Source organism: Ammospiza caudacuta, chromosome 6 (assembly GCF_027887145.1).
Source record: "Ammospiza caudacuta isolate bAmmCau1 chromosome 6, bAmmCau1.pri, whole genome shotgun sequence".
NCBI classification, from domain to species: Eukaryota; Metazoa; Chordata; class Aves; order Passeriformes; family Passerellidae; genus Ammospiza; species Ammospiza caudacuta.
Window position 1 is genome coordinate 7452332 of NC_080598.1, and position 19600 is coordinate 7471931.

The 19600-nt window shown below is 39.9% G+C and overlaps 1 protein-coding gene across 2 annotated transcripts in view; it reads left to right on the forward strand.

Annotated features, from left to right (window-relative positions):
* SYT9 (synaptotagmin 9) overlaps positions 1 to 19600 on the forward strand; it is a 66535-nt gene that overhangs the window by 42250 nt on the left and 4685 nt on the right. For both annotated transcript variants that reach the window (XM_058806983.1, XM_058806984.1), the window contains exon 4: positions 19143 to 19263. In XM_058806983.1, coding sequence (XP_058662966.1) covers positions 19143 to 19263 — 121 coding nt within the window. The remainder of the gene's footprint in view (positions 1 to 19142; positions 19264 to 19600) is intronic.

The following is a 19600-nucleotide window of genomic DNA, read 5'->3' on the forward strand; positions in this document are numbered from 1 at the left end:
TTGTTCTGAGTGAAGTGATGGGTATTCTGCTTCAAAACAGAAATAACTCAAAATCCCTTATCAGATGAGAATACTACTTTCTAAACTGATACTTTCCCTGCCTATCAGTGCTGCATCTTCTTGAGTTCTCCATGGTCCCTGTACCCTCCATGTTTCCCTGGTACAACAGCCCCAAGAACAGCAGTGGTGTATGAAGAATAATTTCCTCCACACATTAGCTGCATGCTGAAAAAGGTCAGGCACCATCCTAAATTCCTGCTTCCTTGCAAGTGAAAGTGTCTCTGAGTGTCCCTGTTCCACACGTCCCCCTTCTCCTTTCTTCTCACCCTCCTCTGCCAATCCTTTTTTTTCCCCCCCAGAAATCTCTCTCAAGCAAGGTTCTGGGAGAGAAAAAGCTCACAGCAACACTGACTGCACATAAACCAAAGTCAGGCTGTGATCCCGGTCAGCCAAGCCTGTCCTTCAATTATGCCACCCAAAATTGTCAGTGGGTGCTGCAAATACCAAAAAAACCTTGCCCCCGGTATTTTACAATTCATAGACAGCAATTCTTGAAGACAAGCAAAGAGCATTTGCACAGTGCTGGGACTAAAATAGCTGTATTAAAGGGATCTTGGTTGTAACCATTCTGCACATAATTCAGGATTAGACTGTGCCATAGCCTTTTTTTCTACAGGGTTATATAACTTTCAATTTAAACATGTATTTAGCCAGGCAGAGGGAAAAAAATAATTTCAAACACACATTTAATTATTGAACAGTTTTGGGAATGCTTCCTCCATCTTCTTTTTCTAGCAGAGGTCACAAAAAGCATTTCAATAGCTTATGGATTTATCAAAATTTCTGCAAAATCCTACTCTTTAAATTAACTTTCAATATTTGGAGCCAAACTTGAAAGTATTCTTCCCTCTGAACATACTGTGCTTATGTGAAAAGCCTCAAGCCATTTTTAGCCTTTAATCCCCACTAGATATCACAGCCATCAGGCATCTTTCTCCACCAAACAGGGTATTTCAGACTTTTACAGTTCCCTCTCTACGCAGTCTGTTTACTCAGTCCTCATGTTATTTTGGCAGGGCTTTTTATTTAAGAGAAAGTGGACTTTTTCTGTTCCAGTTTCCTTAGGGGTTCACTGTAAGGGTGCCCTGTTCAGGGGACTGCAGAGCTGTTTGGGAAGCACCTCCAGATCCAACAAGCTGGCATGCTAACACAGCCTGAAATGTGGGTGTGCCAGGGCACATCCTTCATCTCCTCCAGCACACCTGTGGCCCAGGTAAGCAGGTGGGAGAGAAAGTGCCACTACACACAGGCTCCTCTCTCCCCAAAAGTTTTGTCTGGCCCCCTTCAAAGTCTTGTTAGAGGATGGCACCTCTCAGGATCCCAGGATCTGTAACAGAGGACAAAATATCAGCTGCACAGAGAGGAGGAATTGATGGATCCTAACTAGTGCTAGGAGGCATGAGATTAAATTACAGATCTTGCCAAAATTACGACAAGACTGCACCATTTGCTAAATTGCTGTCATTATATAGTGCAAGAGCTCTATTATCATTACATTGCAAAGGTTCCATATTACCAGAGTTTTGTACCTCATTGATGTTTCTTGTAGGCAGCTCCTCCAGGCACTGACTCTTCCTTGTCCTCACAGCAGCCAACTGACTGCAGTACCCCTCAACCAACCAACCCATTCTTTTATAACACTCTTCTTATTGGCTGCAGGTGCAGCCTGCTAAAATCAGGCCTGCTCCTCATCCTTAATAATTGCAACTCTTTAGGGGATAAGATTACTTTCTATACCACTTTCATTTACCCATACTGTATCCCCCTACAATTCCCCCTTTTTCTTTTAATTATGGAGTTGCAGCATTTCTAGAAGTACATAGTCAAATAAATTAACATTATGATATATTCATATATTTCATTGAGAACCAATAGTTATACAGATGTTCAGACAACATATTTCAGTACAAATATATATATTTCTGAGTGTTGGTCCAGTTTTGCAGCTTTTCTCAGTTTACAAAGTACCTATCTTCAAAATCTTTTATACTCATATTTAACAAACACAGATAGCTGCAATTGATATATTTTACCAATAGTTTAGTATTCAAGTCCTGTTTCCCAAATCCACAGGGTCATATAGCTTTAGTCCCAAATCCATGGGGTCATCCCAAATCCATGAGGTCACATAGTTTAGTACTTAAGTCCTTTTTCCTGAATCACATCAGGGTCGCTGTTTGTTGTCATTATATTGCAGGAGTTCTATTATCATTACATTGCAAGGGTTCTATATTACCAGAGTTTTGTACCTCCTTGATGTTTCTTGTAGGCAGCTCCTCTAGGCACTGACTCTTCCTTGTCCTCACAGCAGCCAGCTGAGTCCAATTCCCACCAATCCAGTCTTTTATCTCACTCCTTTTATTGGCTACCGGTGTGTTCTGTTAACATTAGGCCTGCTCCTAATCCTCAATAATTGGCTCAGCTGCAACTCTTTAGGGGATAAGATTGCATTCTATGCCACCTTCATGTACCCATACCGTATGCCCCTGCACTAAATAACCCCACAAGGACTGTCTTCAGGCCTCTCCACTGCCCTTGTAGGGGGGGAAACATTAGAAGCTGCAGCTAAGTGGGAGCTGACCTGAGGAGAAGGAAGTACTGTTCCCACAGTATGTATCTATATATGTATCTATAGATTCTCTAGCTTTTCTCCTCATCCAGGAAACTTTGAACTGTCGTGAATGACAGTAGGAACTTCAAAGGGCAATATTTAGTGCAAGATTGGCTGTGCTGGTCAGAGCAGGGTGCTGATAATGCTGAGGTTGTGGATTCAACCCCTGTAAAATTAAATTAACTTTCCCTGTTCACTGAAGGGTTGGGCTGGGTGATGCATGGGGGTTCCTTCCAACTCCCTGTCATGCTGTGAGAAGTAGAATTGCAGGTATTGCGGAGGGCCTGGGTGGCCATGGAGGTGGAGGTGTGTGGCAGCTTTGCTGTGTTCAGTCACAGCCCCTCGGAGCACGAGGGCTCTCTCTGTAGAGAACCTTGCTCGGGTCATTGCAGAAAGATCCACAGCTCTGCTCCTCCATTCGTTCACTCTGTGAAAAACAGGCAGCCAAACCACCCAGGGGAAGAGGGGCAGGAGGCATCACTCTTTCATGCTAAGTGAGCTATTTTTCTGGGAGCTGAGCTAAAGAAACAGCGGCAGAACTGAGGACCTGACTGAAAGCTTTTTCATGGAGATTTATCAGCCCCAGCCTTATGACGCCTTTGCAGCAGAGAGCTTCATTTTTATTCACTGTTTCATTTCATTTCCTGTCATGTGTGCTCATTTCTCTAAACATTCTGAATACATGTGTATGAGGAACAACGTGAAAAGTGTGATGTTGCCTGCAAAAAATCCAACAGGCCATGGCAACATCGCTTTGTGCTTGCCTGGGGAAGATTAAATGACAGACACACAAATCTCTGAATTCTGCCCTGGTTCTCACAAAGGCAGTGCAGGCTCAGTGCACACTCCAATTCTAAAATCATGGATATTATGACCCCTGTAGCTAGTCTTGCTGAAGTTACTGGAAGTATTCACAGGGGTAAATGAGGCAGAGAGGCTTTTGCAGTGTCTGAGCCTTCCTGTGGCTTCCTAGCAGAGATTCAGAGTGAGCATTTCACACCATGTACTGTGGAGAAGTGACAGGCTCAAATGATGGGAATGCATTAGCAATGTCTGTGCTATCATGACATTTGAGATTTGTGTAGCTACATTCTCCTGGCCCTTCATTGCTTGATTAAACACCTTGCTCTATTTACTCAAGAAAACAGGAGTCACAAGCTACCTCTTGCCTTAGTGAGTGCTCAATCATTCACTACTCCCTTCACCAGACAAACTTCAAATTAAAGCTGCATACACCATCTGGAAAAGGATTCCTGCCTCGTGGTGGGATCTTGCTTGTGATGGACAGGGAAGCAGAAGACAACTGACAGCTGGTGGTTTTCACAGTGGATTATATGAACTTTTGGGGGAAAATCCCCCACTCAGGTATTTGGGGCAAACCTGACAACTAAAAAAAAAAGGCAGTTTATCACAACATCAGGAAACATCCCCTTTCTTGCCAGGCAGCCAATTACTGACATTCTCAGAATAATGTGTGTCTAAAGTCATTGCTCTCCCTACATAACATCTCCTCCTGTTTCCCGCAGTAAAATTATTTGGAAAGGAGCAGTGAATAGAAGAAACACTTTGAAGGTTAACTCTAAAGAACAAAAGAACAATTCTCCATACTGTATTTTGTACATCTGTTTTCAGAATTCATTGAACTCTATATGTGTTTTCTCTTTAAAAGCATGCTGGGGTTTTATAAGTATTTTTAAAAGCCAGCTGTGATTTAATCAACCATCTGATCTGCATTATGAAAACTCTTCTGAATAACCCCAACAATAAAATAAATATGTATGCAGTAAAGTGAAACAAAAGTGTGTACAAAAATGATAGAAAAAAACAGCAGACTTTGGTTTCAAGCACCCTAGAGAGATATTGATGATCATCAGGAAGAAAGGAATCACTTTAAAATAATGAAAACCTTTCAATATCTGCACTTCACTGAGCACAGAATCTTACAGTAAATGCTAATTTAACTGTAAACTTCACTCTTTTGGGACCACCACATTTTATGCAGGTGGAAATGAGTGTTGCTCAGGATTAGATCCTGACTCTACTGTAAAGTCAGGGAAAGAATTCCCACCGAAGCTCAGATTTCATGCACATCTTCTTGCTGTAGTCTGGCAATAGTATCTTGTAAACAGTACAAAAAGACAAATGAAATCATGTCAACAGGTAGCCTGAGCTGTGCATCAGGAAATGCAATAGAACTGAAGAATGAGCAAATTACCACCCTTCTGTTCCTCTCTACAAAAGAAACATCTGACAATGACCTCCTCAACAAAGATCTGAAGGTAGACCTCCTCCCAAAAATCTGATGATTGAAGTGTGTGTGAGCTATCAGCTTTGGTTTAGAAGAAAGCAGATAGGCTTCTCTCCACCAGGAATTACCTGAGTTCAGCATCTGCTTCTTCATTTCTCACTTGCTGCAGCCATCCTGTTGGAATGAAGACAGATTATTTTCCCCCAAGGTTTCTGCTATGAGCACCCTGACCCATCTCTCTTGGTAGCTCAGCATTGTTTCTCATTTTCCAACTCCTTTCCCAATTCCTTCACTTTACTTAATATATAGAACACCAGCATTCTTGGGGAAGCCATGAAAAACATTCCATTTTACACCAAGCTTTTATCCTAAAAGGAGATATAAAATCTTCTCATCCCATCTGTAACAGTAATACCTTTTTCATTACAATACAGGTATTTTTAAAAACAAATTTATCTATAGCATTAGATGCTCACTGTCTTCATCCCCATCATCATGTTCTTCTCAAAAGTTACTTATTTTGGGAAACCTTTCAGTGCTAAATCAGCACACACATCCTTCTTTTCTGACAGTTTTGAGTCAGGAAGGTCAGAGATAAGTACACTAAATTCTTTCAAAATCATACTTCCAAAAAAATTTGAAGTTAGGCCCTTTTAAGGTATGAGATCGAGTACCCAAAATCAGATTAACAAAGTTCTAAAGTATACTTATAATTTAGGACAAGCCAGTTTACAACTCTCATCTAAAACCATCAAATTATTTAAATTACAGAACAAATCAAACTGATTCAAATAAACTGAAAACTTGAGAAGGCATTTAAGTGACCATGAGATTTTAAGTCACAAGCTGCATAACAGTGCTACTTTTTTTCCCTACCCATAAGTGAGAATGTACTGAATAATACCATTTATTCTGAATATAGTCATAACCAGCTCTAAGTCTGGGCAGCTCACCACACTCATCTCATAATTCTGTGGAGAATAGCAGAACAAGCTGCAGAAAACATTAATTTTCCTCTCTAGGTGTGTTTCACATGTAGCGTGTGTAAGGTAAAACAAGTTGGAAGAAAAATATGCTAGGAGGAGAGAGTTCTGTCGACTCATCTTTGTGGACCTAAAGCACTAAAGCACTTCTATATTTAGTGCTCTCTTTATCTCACATCTTACACTGTGCATTCTTTGGGAGTAAAAACGTGCTCACTGAGGTGGCCCTAAAATTGCCTCCAGTGCACATCTAAATATAATGGGGAGGCAGGAACACATGTGATAGAGAAGAAGTGCTACAGAAAAAGAGCTGTTATCACAGTCTGCACAATCACATCTTCCCTCACGCTGCAGACACCTGGATGGATGGTACACTCAATTTCAGAGTCTGCATTTTCTAAAATGGATTCCTGTCTTCTCTCTTCACCTTCCTTCAGGTTCCTCAGCCTTTTATTTCACTTTAAAGCTCTTTTTTTTTTCAGCACACTGCTAAGTAGATGTAGTGCTGGGTTGGTAAACTCCTTAGCAGCTTCATTATTTAAATATTCTGTTTATTTGTAAGGCAGGGGGATGATACACATCAACAGCATAAATTCTCTATGACCAGATCCATATATTTTAATGTGTGTCAGTTTGTGTCCTAATGACAATGGCCCAGAGCTGTCTCTGTAGAAAAGCAGGATTTGCATGAGCTTCTGGGCAGAACCAGCTGTGAGGGGACCAAGAGGCAGTGAGATGTTTCTGGTACTGCCTGAGGGAAGTGGATCACCATGGGTTCCATGGCATTGGTTTGGGAGGTGAGGCAGGGTTGGATACCCGCATAATCTCAGCAGGACGTGCACTCTGCAGGTTTTGCAGACTGGTATGAAATCGTCTGTAGCACCTCTAGGAGGAAACAGAAGAGCATTCTCTCCCATGATCCCTCCCCATGCCTCAAAAAACCATCACCAAAACCCCAGCATCTCTCCTGATTCAAATGTGTAATTGTCTTTTTAACATGGTTTGAGAAGCAAAGGATGAAAACTGTCGTCTTGTCCACACTTCTGGAATGATGCCGTCTGGTCATCATTAATTTTCTTGTCATCCTTTTTCTTCCTCCCACTACTGCTTTAATTCCTTTTGTATTTGGAAACCAGAGAGATTCTACGCTATGAAATGAGACCATTTCGCAGTATTGAAGATGTAGGAGTTTCATCCATACTGACATATTTAAAAACTGGGTTTTATAGGATTAAAGTCCATGATTCTATCCTTCCATTTAAGTTGCAGTTAAGATGGAATGGCTGTGCAAGGACACTCAAAGCACTACAGCTGCACGCCTTTGCCCCCATCCATTAGTAGAATACTGCCAGCAGTGATGTATTCTCTTTACCTTGGCTGCTTCACCTTGAAATTTGCAGATATTTTCTTTTCTATATTACCCATATAAAGAAGTAAATGAAACTTCTATGGAAATCGTTTTCTCTGTCTTTAAAAGTAGGCAATTTTATGTAGGAGTGTCACTAGTACAATGCATGTTGTGAAATTTAGTTCTGCATTTGTTCCAATGGAATGCTCTCAGAGTTGGTTTTGAGTCACAATGATCCCTTTTCACCTTTTCTCAGGTGGAGGAAGCTTTCTGTGGATGGTACATTGGAGTCTGGCACTAAATAACACTGTTATTTAGGTTACTGTTACACAGGTGACAGATCAGAAAATGTCTTTTATTTTATTTTTTTTTTAGTATTTAATGGCACCACTTAATAGCAAGGAAGTTGAAGGTAACAGAATTTCAGCATCAGAAATGAAGTTGCTGATTGGCAGCAAAAACACCTTCTTCATGTGAAGTATCCTCACTGTTGCCTGAGCTGAGGGCATGCATGGCACAACGTGACAAAATTGTCTCCAGAGAAACAAAACACATGGAGAAATTTCAGCAGAAAGACACTTGATTATTGGCTTTAGAATCACAGGATGCCTAGGAAAAGTAAAAAAAAAAAAAAAAAAAAAAAAAAAAAAAAAAAAAAAAACCAAACTTTTAATAGCAGTGAAGAAAATCCCTTTGTAAATCATAGGGAATAAAAAGTAGGAGAAATAGATTCATAAGCTGATGCTGCTTTCCCCACCTGCTAAATTGGCACTGAACTTAAAAGGAGCTACTCACAGAAAATACTGCTTTTGTAAAGTCCAACTTAGATAATAACACTTGTATTACCTTTTTAGTGGGATGAGAAGTCAAAAGGGATCAGAGAGACAGAGAAAAGGTGCACCAGGGGTTTCATTGAATGTGGATTTGATATCCTGATAGCACAGAATTGTTTAGGTTGGAAAAGACCCTGCAGATCAGGTAGTCCAACCATTAACCCAGCAGTGCCAAGGCCACCACTAATCCCTGTCTCTGAGTGCCACATCCCTATGTCTTCTAAATCCTTCCCACCACTTTCCTGGGCAGCCTGTTCCACTCGGCATAATTTTTAAATGATCAAACAGGGTTTGGATTAATGGCACTAAAGTTATTTTTGTGGTCTGTGAAGGGAGCACAGTGTATCCAAGGGGATCAGGATGCAAGGGCTGCTTTGCTGCCTGTTTGCAGGGAGCAAGGCACATGTGCCTCTCCAGCTTCTGCATTCTTTGCACTGGCCACCACATCTTCCTCCCTGAAATCACACCTGGAGTGGAATTCCACTGCAGATGGAAAAAATCTATCAAGAGACATCTGATTAAATAAAAAAATTAAATATATCTCAGAGAAAATGTCTAGAATGGCAGGCTACTGCAGCACAGAGTTTGACGTTGACTTTCCGTTTTTCAAGCACAATGCTATTTGGACTACTCTCTTTTTTTGTATCGATTTCTGGAAAATTGTAGAGAAAACTTAGACTAATAGTAGATTTAGATTTGTGAAAATGGCCTTTCCTTATTACCCATTTTGTGAACTCAGTTTGCTAAGCCTGAGAAGCCAAGTCAGTACAGAACACCTAATGTGAGTGTAATGACCATGTGTACATCCACAACACATTACAGGTTCTTCTGCAGACTGAAAAGAAATTTTTTTCCCCTGATACTGTGACATTCTCCATCTTTTTGCAGCATTACCCAGGTACTTTGTTTCTCTCCTCAGAGTGATGTGCTCAGAATACATGATGTAACAGACAGCTGCTTTGCACAACACAAAATGCCTGCACTCAGAATGAAATTCACATTTTAGTGGAGCTGTAAGTTCACGTGCAGCCATTGTAACTCAAGGTGGAGTGAAAGGCCAATCCATTCATTTGCATACAGATCTAGTTTAAATTGACATTTTCATTTTAAAACACTAGGGGGAAAAAAATTAACAGGCAAGACATTTTGGATTAAAACATTTTGATTAGTTAACTTCCTTTTAAAATCAGCTTCCTCCCTTGCAATTTTTCCTGGATGTATTTGAAATTTTCATTATTAGTGGTATATGGAGATAATTGAACATATCTTTCAACTTATGTCAGAATGGAAGCAAAGGGTAACTGGCAAATAATTCGTGGTAGAAATAATTTTATGCATTAGAATGGATTTGCTGCTTCATTTTCTTCAAGCTCATGTTTGCCTAGAGATACTGAACACTTAACACATAATTTAGCCTCTCCTTCACACAGCAAACCAGCCTTCAGCCTTGAAACTATGGGGGGTTATTTTCTCATCTCTTTCCATCTCTGTGATGTTCACTAGAAGTTTTCTTTTTTAATCTGCAAGGTTGTCCCTCCCAGGTTAAATTGGTTTAAGGTAGTGCATACTACAATGCCATTAACCTCTGCTTCACTTTAGTCATTTCAGTCTCACTCTTTCACAAAAAATAGAGTTCTAATCCAAATCACTAACAGCCTGTGGAAAAATTACTGGGTTTCACATGACAGATGCTGATAGACATTCATAAAAACTTTTGTCCTTAATTTAGGCAATGGATGCTTCAGGACAAATCCAGTCAGTGTCCCAGTTTTCCAGATTGCAGCGTTCCACTGGTTTGTGACACTGTCCTGTGTGGAACATTCCCTGTCTGCCTGACCTACCTGTCCTTCCATATCCACCACCTTCACCTGACACCAACACTCTTATTTTTCCCCGTGGAAGCTCCCTTCTCATTTCCTTTAGAGAAAGCACATGCCCTCCAAACACATTTCCCTGTCTAGGGCAATTTGCATTTCATTGCTATTCCCAAGCTTGTCAACATTTCTGGAGCAGCCACTGCCTTCCCTGCGGAGGGAAAGGTCTGACTCAGCTCTGTGCCAGAGCTCCAGGAGTGGGAAACCAAACCCACCCCCAGGAGGCTCTGGAGGTGTCGTTCCAAAGGTGTGAGCACCGACGAGGTGGGGATGCCTCGAGGTGGGAGAAGAGGAGAAGCCAATTTCTCCACAGCACCTTGCTTGTGAACCCATGTCTCACAGGTTATGACATTTCTCATGCATTCCATCGTGAAGACACAGTTATTTCCTCTACTTTTCAAGCCTTCCCTGTCCTACACCCACCCATAAGCACACCCTGCCTCCCAGCACCAACCAAAATTATCCAAGGCAGCCTGGAGAAAAAGGGGCAGGGCAGAAATTTTTGCATTATTAAATCTATACTGAAATTTTCATTTTCTAGTAAGTGATAAGTCATAGAATAATTTTTAAAAAGGCAGTAGCAGTTCAAGAAACTAACATAACTTTCAGAGGAATAGTTTAATTTGCAAGGAGAAACTTGCACTTCAATTAACTTTTCTCTCTGGCAAACAATGCCATCTAGCAAGCCTTCAGAACCAATTCTATACTTTTTCCTTAATAACTGATGAGGGAGTTAAAAATTACTTCTATTAACTTTCTACAGAAGTTTCACTTTCAGAGGGCCTCATTTCTGCTTTTCCCATGAAATCAATTTCTGACACACACAAACTGGACAAGTACTGCAGCCTTTGCAGTCATGTCTCTGCTAATTCTCATTAGCTCAATTCAGACTATCTCTGCCATTCATCAATTTAGTTTGGAACAAATTAAGACATTATTTCTATCTCAATAGCTACAGGATAATTCATTAGATTCACTCTTAGGCCCAGATTCAGCAAACCACTGTAGTTGTTGTGAGCTGAAAATCTGCATAAAGAATTCAAAGGCAGTAATACATATAGGATTTAAGAACATTATATATATATATATATATATATATATATATATATATTTATATCTAGGTTTATATATATGTTTAAGAACATATATATATTTATATGTTTAAGAACAGCTATGGGATAAAGTTTATCCCATGGAATGGAGGCTTTTATAGAAGGATCTTAATACAGAATAATTTACCAATGAAGTCTGAAATGACTCTAAGAACAAATATGTCCTGTAAATGCATCCCAAGGATGATATGCAGCTCACCAATTGGAAGGTTTCAGGTGATCACTGCCACTTTATTTTTAGGATATAAATTATGACAGCAGTCTTATGTGGCCTGGATTAAAGAAAAGTAGTCATGACACAAGGATAATGGAATCAGGAGAGGAAACAACCCAAAAAAAACCCAAAACACAAACTCTAAAAATCCATATTAAAGATGTTCACACTCTGAAGACAGAGGATATGGTGCTGACTTTCTTTTTGATACTGTCTTTATAGAAAAGTTGCCAAAATGCTCAGGAAACTATGAGTGCAAAATCCAGAATTAATTACATCAAATTCTTCAGCTTTCTGGAATTCCTTCACTGCAGTTAAAACAAGCTCCTGAATTGTTTGTTCATGTTCTTTCCCAATAAGTGAAATCAGACTTACCAAGCTCAAAAGGCTTCTTTGCTTATTTGCTTTCATTTTTTACGAAAAGCATAGAGAAAAGAAATAGAGACAATGAAATAAAATTTTTAAAAAATGAAATTACAGTGAGAAAATGGTACCCCTTGAAAATTAACTTAAAACATGAAATATAGCCTGACATTGATGTATTGAAAGAATAATTCTAAAAGATAGGCCATTCCCATTTTCCACTTACTTTACTTAATCACATCTCTGTAGATATGGATTGATTCAGGCATTAATAAATATCTCCTCTACTAGGGTTCATTTCTTTGATTTAAGATGTCATGAAAATAGAATTTTCCAGTCATATCTTTTCTATTCATCTCAAAATGTGTAATGAGAAGCAACTGGCACTCTTCTAGTCACAAGCCAATTCAATTAAAATCCAACATTTCAAAAGAGTTTTTATCAGTATATATTTCTCATAGATATAACTCAAAATGACTCTGATGAAATTATAAAAAAAGTAGAGCTAACTTCACAAATTCTTCATGTTAAATACTTTAGTTTTACTGTCATTCCCAAACAGATTATAGTCTATGGCATTTGTATAATATTTGTGTCCTGGCCATGTTCCTCAGCAGAATTAGTATCTTATCACTCAAATCTTATTCCAGGCTTCTCAACACAGATAAGTAATTTAATAAATGTATATCCCAAAAAGCAGATAACACTACTTAAAGCATGTGTAAGTCATTTGGGCTTAACACATATACCCAGTGTACTTAACTCATCCTTGCCTTAGCTGAGTGAAACTCCTCTGAAATAAATCCTTGCAAAAGTCAAATCCCCTCATTAACAAATATTAGAATGATGTACAGTGAAACTTATCTTGCACTGGAACAGTATAATTCCCTTAATTCCAGGAAAGATTTGGAAGTAACTAGGAATATTTTTTTTTATTGTTGTTTAAAATGCAACCAATGCTCCTCAGGTTGGGAGCCAGAAGAAAGAGAGACTTCAATAAAATAGTGGCAAACTGTCCTTTCTGTGTAATTCAAATGGTACCTTCTCATTCCATGCCACCTCTGCTCTGTTCCTGCTTTCCTGTGTCCTTTGCAGAGACATGTCCAGCTGCTGCAGGAGGCAGCATGCAGAGCTACCATGGAGCTGTGCAGCTCTGACACAGCAGCAGGAATTTAGCAAATTCCCTAAAACCACTTCTGCCTCCAAAGCCTCTCCACAGAGTTACCAACTTAATAGGAAATAAGCAAGGGCATCAGTGCCTGCTAAGTGCTCCAGTTAATGTTAGCTTGGTGAGATGCATAAAAATACATGTGGGCACCTCACAGCCCATAATTAGTTTTGCAACATAGCAGAAAAGTGACAAAGTAGTGTCTGTCTTTTTATAGCTGGAGAAGGGAGGAACCTGGTATAATTGAGACATATGCTTTAATTAGAGTGGCACAGGCACTGCGTGGTGCAGGCCCATCACAGCTTCTCTGCTCCAGAAATACAAAACTCAAGTTGCCAAAGAAATGAGCACAAACCTCATGAATGCCTAACTCGAGGACAGCAAATCTCCTTCCAGATCTGAGGCAGAGGCAAAATTATATAAATTGTCTTGTTTTCCCTCCATCCCCTGCTGCCTGCTTTACATACCCATTTTCTGCACTCTAACGCATTTATGAGGAGGCAGAGGAGAGCTCTGATCCCAAATGTCATTCCCATTTGTCAGAATATCCCTAACAACCAGGTGGCTTGGAGGTTTCACTGGGGAGGTTTGATCCAGCCTGAGCTGCTTAATGCAGCCTCAGAGGCATCAAAGGTGAGGCCATTCCAGTCACCATCCTCTTTGAGGTTGCACATTGCCCTGTTTAATATGCTGAGTTATACTCACTGAGCAGCAGCATGGAGCTGCTGACAGTACTGGGGAGGGATTTATCCTGCAGGCTAATCTCCAGCAAAATTGAATTGTTTTAAAAACTATAAATCATGTGTGATTATAGATTAAAAGCCTAATAATGTTACTATTAGAATTCAGCATTTTCAAAGGGGTAGTTTTACAGAGGGGAAAACCTGAAATGTTTTCTGGAAAAAGCAGGAACAATTTTCAGTAGAAACCACTGAAAATTGTTAAAAAGTATGACTTTTGTAATGTATCAAGTATTTCCACCAGGAACAGAGCAAGAAGGAAGCCTGATATGAGAGGGGGGCATGTCTCCATGCTCCTAACAGCAATCTTACTTACCTGGTGGTTTCATGGATTATGGGATTCATCCTGTTTGCAGTTTTCAGGCAAACCTTGTGATTTACACCTCTGGTTTGAACTCTCCCAGGTAAGACTGGGACATTTTCAAGGAAGAATCTTCATGCTCTTGCTTGATGGAATAAAGAGCTGCAGGAACATGGCAAGGGCTCAGAGACAAATCCAGGTGGGATTATCAGAGGCTCCCTGTAAGGCACAGCTCACAACATCAAGGCACTCCTGGGACCCAAGCCTGGAGCACTGCAAAAGCAAAGCTGATCCCAACCTTGTTTCACTTTTTTTAGAATACAGGAACAGGCAGAATACAGATTTAAAATAAAGGCTGTGTTTTCACCTCTGAGCCTGGGCAGGTTTTGAGGACAATGGGAGAGTGGTATGTTTGTTAGAGATATTTATTTAGCTATGCTTCCTGCTGAATGGGACCAAAGGAAAAATAATATAGAGCATGTACATATAAGTAAATTAGCATTTCAATTTCATTATCTTCTGATTATTTTCTTTTGAGTTGACCAGCCTTTAGGTCTGGTTATATTGGGGCTGTCACAGTTGCACTGTAACATGCCCATTATGGTATTTCGACCACACTGAATGAGGTTAGGCACAAATTTGGAAAGTACAACGTGCATGACTTGATAACCTATACTATTAATGAAATCTCCTCCTAAGCAGGAATTCCAAAATGCCTCTGGCAGTGTAATGCCTGTAGTGCCACGTTTTGTGGAGCGTACACAGTAATGCCTAAGCACTCAATTCAAACAGGAACTAATCCTTGCAGAAGATCCTGCCCTCTATCCTTGTTAATTCTGTTCCTCAAAGTGATTCCTTGCTAATACAGCACACCTTTAGTGACAATCCGTGGCTTAAGCTGTGTAGCTCAGTGATTCTAAACTTCTGAAGATGTGCACTAATCCTCTCGGTGCTCTGACACGTTGGCTTTGGTTCTGTTAGCTGAATTTGCAGGGAAGACCTGTGTGTGCTGGGTGTGAGGGTGATGCCTGTGACAAGGCATGGTGCCTGCATCCCCCAGAGAGATGAACACACACCTGCAGACTCTGGGGGGCTCTGGCAATGAAGCAGCAGCCTGAAGACCTGGGATTGCAGGCAATATTAAAAGGGGCTGACGTGTCCACAGCAGCTCAAAGCTACACAGCCGTGAGCCAGGGTGCTACAGAGCCATATTTGCGGTTTGTAGAGCGATTGCAAGATGCATTAGAAAGACAAATAGTAAATAAAGAAGCCAAAGAACAAATAATACATCAATCAGCCAGAGATAATGCTAAGGAAGAGCAGTCAGCTTTCTCATGTCGGCTCGAGTCAGGATTCGGTTTTTAGGCCTTTGGCTGCTGTTTCACCACCGCAGGGGGCAGACAAAGTTTGTGGGGCTCTCTGAAGAACATTCCCTCGTTAAACCTTTCTAAATGAACCTTGAGGACCCATTGTTTAACAATTTTCAATGTTGCCCTTTGGTTAGAGAAAACAGGGAGGAATAGCCAGGGCAAAGGGCAAGGCTCTCTCTGTCATAAAAATCCTTTCCAAACTTTAGAAAACCTTTACAAATAGCCAGTATGATGGAGTAGTCATTAATTCCCTACACTTTGAAATGAAAGTATGAGAAGATAAGGCCTCTTTTTCAGACTGACAGAAGGATTTACATGGCAAAAGGTGTCTCTTCCCTGCTGCTGCCTGCAGGCTGCCCTTCAGTCACATTCTCAGGCATTGACTTGTGAACAGGCCCTCTCACAATCATCTGTGACCAATTGCTGCAACACCTACAACTTGTACAACTGGAAAAGGCTAAAGAAATCACAGGCTCTGTTTCCAGTATAACTCTGTTCTTTTCCATGTAATGTCCAGTGCAGTTTTTCAAGAAGCATTAATAAAGAACTATTATATATATTATATATATATCACACATTTATATATTATATATTATATATTATATATTATATATTATATATTATATATTATACATTATACATTATACATTATACATTATACATTATATATAGTATATTACATATTGTATATTATATGTTATATATTACATATTACATATCGTATGTCGTATATTATATATATCACAGCATTTACTAAAAACCCATCACCGTGCAGGTGACCATTATTTTTCAGTTGTAAGGCAAAGCTTTTGGGTAAGCATATTATGGCCTAATTCCTAATACTACATTCAACACATGTGATCCATTCTTTTCTTCATTTGTGCAGTTATGTTTACAGGGTATGACTCTTCAGGTTGTTCTGTGCAGGGATGGGAATGGGACTCTGTGATCCTCGTGGGTCCCTTCCAGATCAGGACATTCTATGATTCTCTGATTTTCCTTGGCATCTGAATTCAATTCCTAAAACCAATGTATAATAATTCATTTACCTATAAACTCCTTGATAAAAAATGGATAAATTTTTTAAAATGTTCATTAAGGAGGATCAAGTTGGAGTGGAAACTTCTGTATTTGGTAGAGGCAGTAAATTCACAGTACTCACAGAATGAATTCCTAGTCACCACGTGGAGCACTGGAGTTGAATATGGAGTATTCAATATGGAATATGTCTCTGGATTTTGTATTCAGACACACAAAACATATCTGCATCAAGTAATAATATACTGAGTGTCTAACATAATGTAGTACAAAATATATAAGAAGGATATTCTGCACTACAGATATAAAATACATATATATCTATTTCAGTGGTGCATAGGTCAGTTGTTGTTTATTGAAGTACTTCCATGATTACCTAAAATCCAAAATACTGTGTCAGTGCATTCTGAAACATTTGAAGTCAAACCTACCCCTATCCAATACAGATGAACTGCAAAGTGCTACAAAATAAATTACAAAATGTTATGTAAAATCCTCAATCAGTAGCTGTCCATATTTATGCATATAAATATGCCACAGCTGACAATATTGAAGTATGTCAAAATACACAGTTAAAATAACAGATGTTTGATGGGCTCCTTTGTGATCAGAGAAAACCTGACTGATTCTATCTTCTAAAGGGCAGTGACCAATTCAGGAAAAACAACCTATCAATATTTGCAAGAGTGACAAATTCCCAAAAGACGGCTTCAGTCAGTAATATCTTTAAATGGCTTTTGAAATTCTGGTCCCCTAAAGTTGCAGCACAAGAGAGAATTTCACAGCTACGAATCTCAGCCCCTCAGAGCTGGAGAAGTACATTTCCACGTTGGAAGTTGCTCTCACACTGGGAAGGACAAGTGAAAACTTTGCTTCCTGTTTTCCTGGTTATAGGTACCAAGCTCCAGCTGATCACTGGGAAAACCTCAGAGGTCAGTTATTTTCCTGTAATGATAAGGGCAGATGTTAGCCAAGAGAAATTTCTGCTGGATGTGCTGACACCTCTTTAACCTGTAGGACTTCTCACAGCATCCCAAGCAGCTTTGATCCTCCCACCAAGTGAGTCTGTGGCACAATTTGTTGCAGCAGGTTTGCTTCCAAGTGGGAGCTATCAAGAGGCACTAAACAGCCTGAGTCATAGCAGCCACCTCGATATTGTCCCAGCCTTTATTAACTTTTCAGCCACCCTGAAACACTGATCTTCAGAATGGAAAAGGTGATAAGGTTAAAAGCTGGTTATTCCTGACAAATGGCCCATAATATCAGCCTTTTCCTTCTTTGGCTGCATCTGTTAAATCACAGCACAAGGAAAGGACTCACTTTTGAGTGACTGTCCCTGCTGGGTTTTTAATTTGAATGAGCTGTGAGCTAAAGCAAAGGTGCCTCTCTTGAGCAAGGGGTTGGACACTGAGCAGAATTCCCTTCTGACACAACATTTTTCTACAGCTGTGTGCCAGCAATGCTTTCTGTTCTGCTTGTGTCCCCTGCTAACTCCTGGAGTGACACAAAGGGACTGCACAGGCTCTGGGCAGCAGCTGCCTCAGACACAAACCCGTGCTAGGGGCTCCTTCCAGGTATTTTTATTTCCTTCTGTGTCACCCACCACCCTTGAGTTTTTGGTGACTGAAAGAGAAAGAACCAGCTTGGGAAAGATGAGAAGCTATTGCACAAAGCTAAGTAAGCAAGATAAACATACCCCACAACAGCTGCATTTCCCTTCCCTAGAAAACCTGGAATGTGGCTTTGATATTGCTAATTTCAAGGATCAGGTAATTTTATTTTTTTTTCAGTCAAGAATGAAATATTAAGCTACAGGAAGCAGGTTTGTGAAAGTGTGAATTCGCTGCTCAGTCAAAAAAATGCAAATCAAGTAAAAGAAATCATTTAATACAATCCTTCCTTTGATATTTTCTTAATGAAAGAGCTGGATTTCCCTCTTAAAAAATAATGATGCTTTGTAACTGCAAACAGGGTTTGTAAATTTTCTAGCATTTTTCTGGAGCCCTGATGCCATCAACAGAGGAAAGGGTTGCAAATTATTCTATCAATGAAACAGAAGGATAAATCTTAAGGAAGCTTGTCTGTGTGAGGCAAAGGATTTTGTCTTTGTTATTATTGTAATTATTATGATCAAAAATTAATAATAACCCTTACTCTTCTTCTGGTGGAGACTGTCCCATTGCCATAGACACTTCAGACCTGTCACACCAGAGTTCATGCAAACTTAAGAGTAGGAAGAAGCTTTGTCCTGCCCAAACCATGGGGTTTTTTTGTTGGAGAATTTTGCTCAGAAATGGCTTAAAAGGCAGCTGTGAGGAGCAAATTCTCACAGCCTGTTTCTGTAAACAGCTAAGTTCTCAAGCCTGTCTTCAATAACATGGAGTCCTTGAGAACTTAGCTGTTTTGAGAAACAGGCTGTGAGAATTTGCTCCTCACAGCTGCCTTTTAAGCCATTTCTGAGCAAAATTCTCCAACATTTTTTTCTGTGACTCTCTCGGTGGGTTTCATCCCGCAGACCAGAGAGAAAGGCACAGACATTTGTGGCTGCTTGTCAGTGAAACAGGCAAATCACTAAAATACATAAAATAGAACAAAGGTTTTCCAGTCCCTCACAGGGTACCTCATCATTTAAATGTGTGTCATCTCCAAGGACTGAGTGCTAGAAACTATAACCTCATTTACCCTGGAGAACTTTGGTGGTGTAGCAACAGAGTGACTTGAATGTTGTATGCACATGGATGGCTGTTTGTTTCAGATATGTTTCAGAATGAGAATGCAGCTTTTACTGCAGATCTCCAAAGGTATATTTTTATCTTTAAATCCTGCTAGGAGCAGAAAAATTATTATTGCTTCACATTATATTTCTTTTCTTGGAACAGGATAACGTGGATCTTGGTGACCTTATGTTTTCGCTCTGCTACCTTCCAACAGCTGGTAGACTAACTATTACAATAATAAAGGCAAGAAATCTAAAGGCAATGGATATCACAGGAGCATCAGGTAGGAATGAATTAAATGCTCAGTGTGGATTTCTGTCCCGTTTCCCTCCGAAGACACAGAATTCAACACTGTCAGATCCCAGAATGATCTTTGAGAGGGGGGTGATTTTACTGTGAGCTCTACTTGAGTACAGAAGTTGATGAGAAATAAATAACACATTTTAGTTCTCTTAGATCCAAGCAACAGTTTAAAACAAGTTTATCACTCATAAAGAGTGCAAGATTGTTATTTCCAATGCCACTGTAATTCAGAGTAAAACAAGCTGGCCAAAATGCATTCCCAACACTGGGCATTTGTTTGTGCAGCAGACTGTTACAGCTATGACACAGACTGGCCC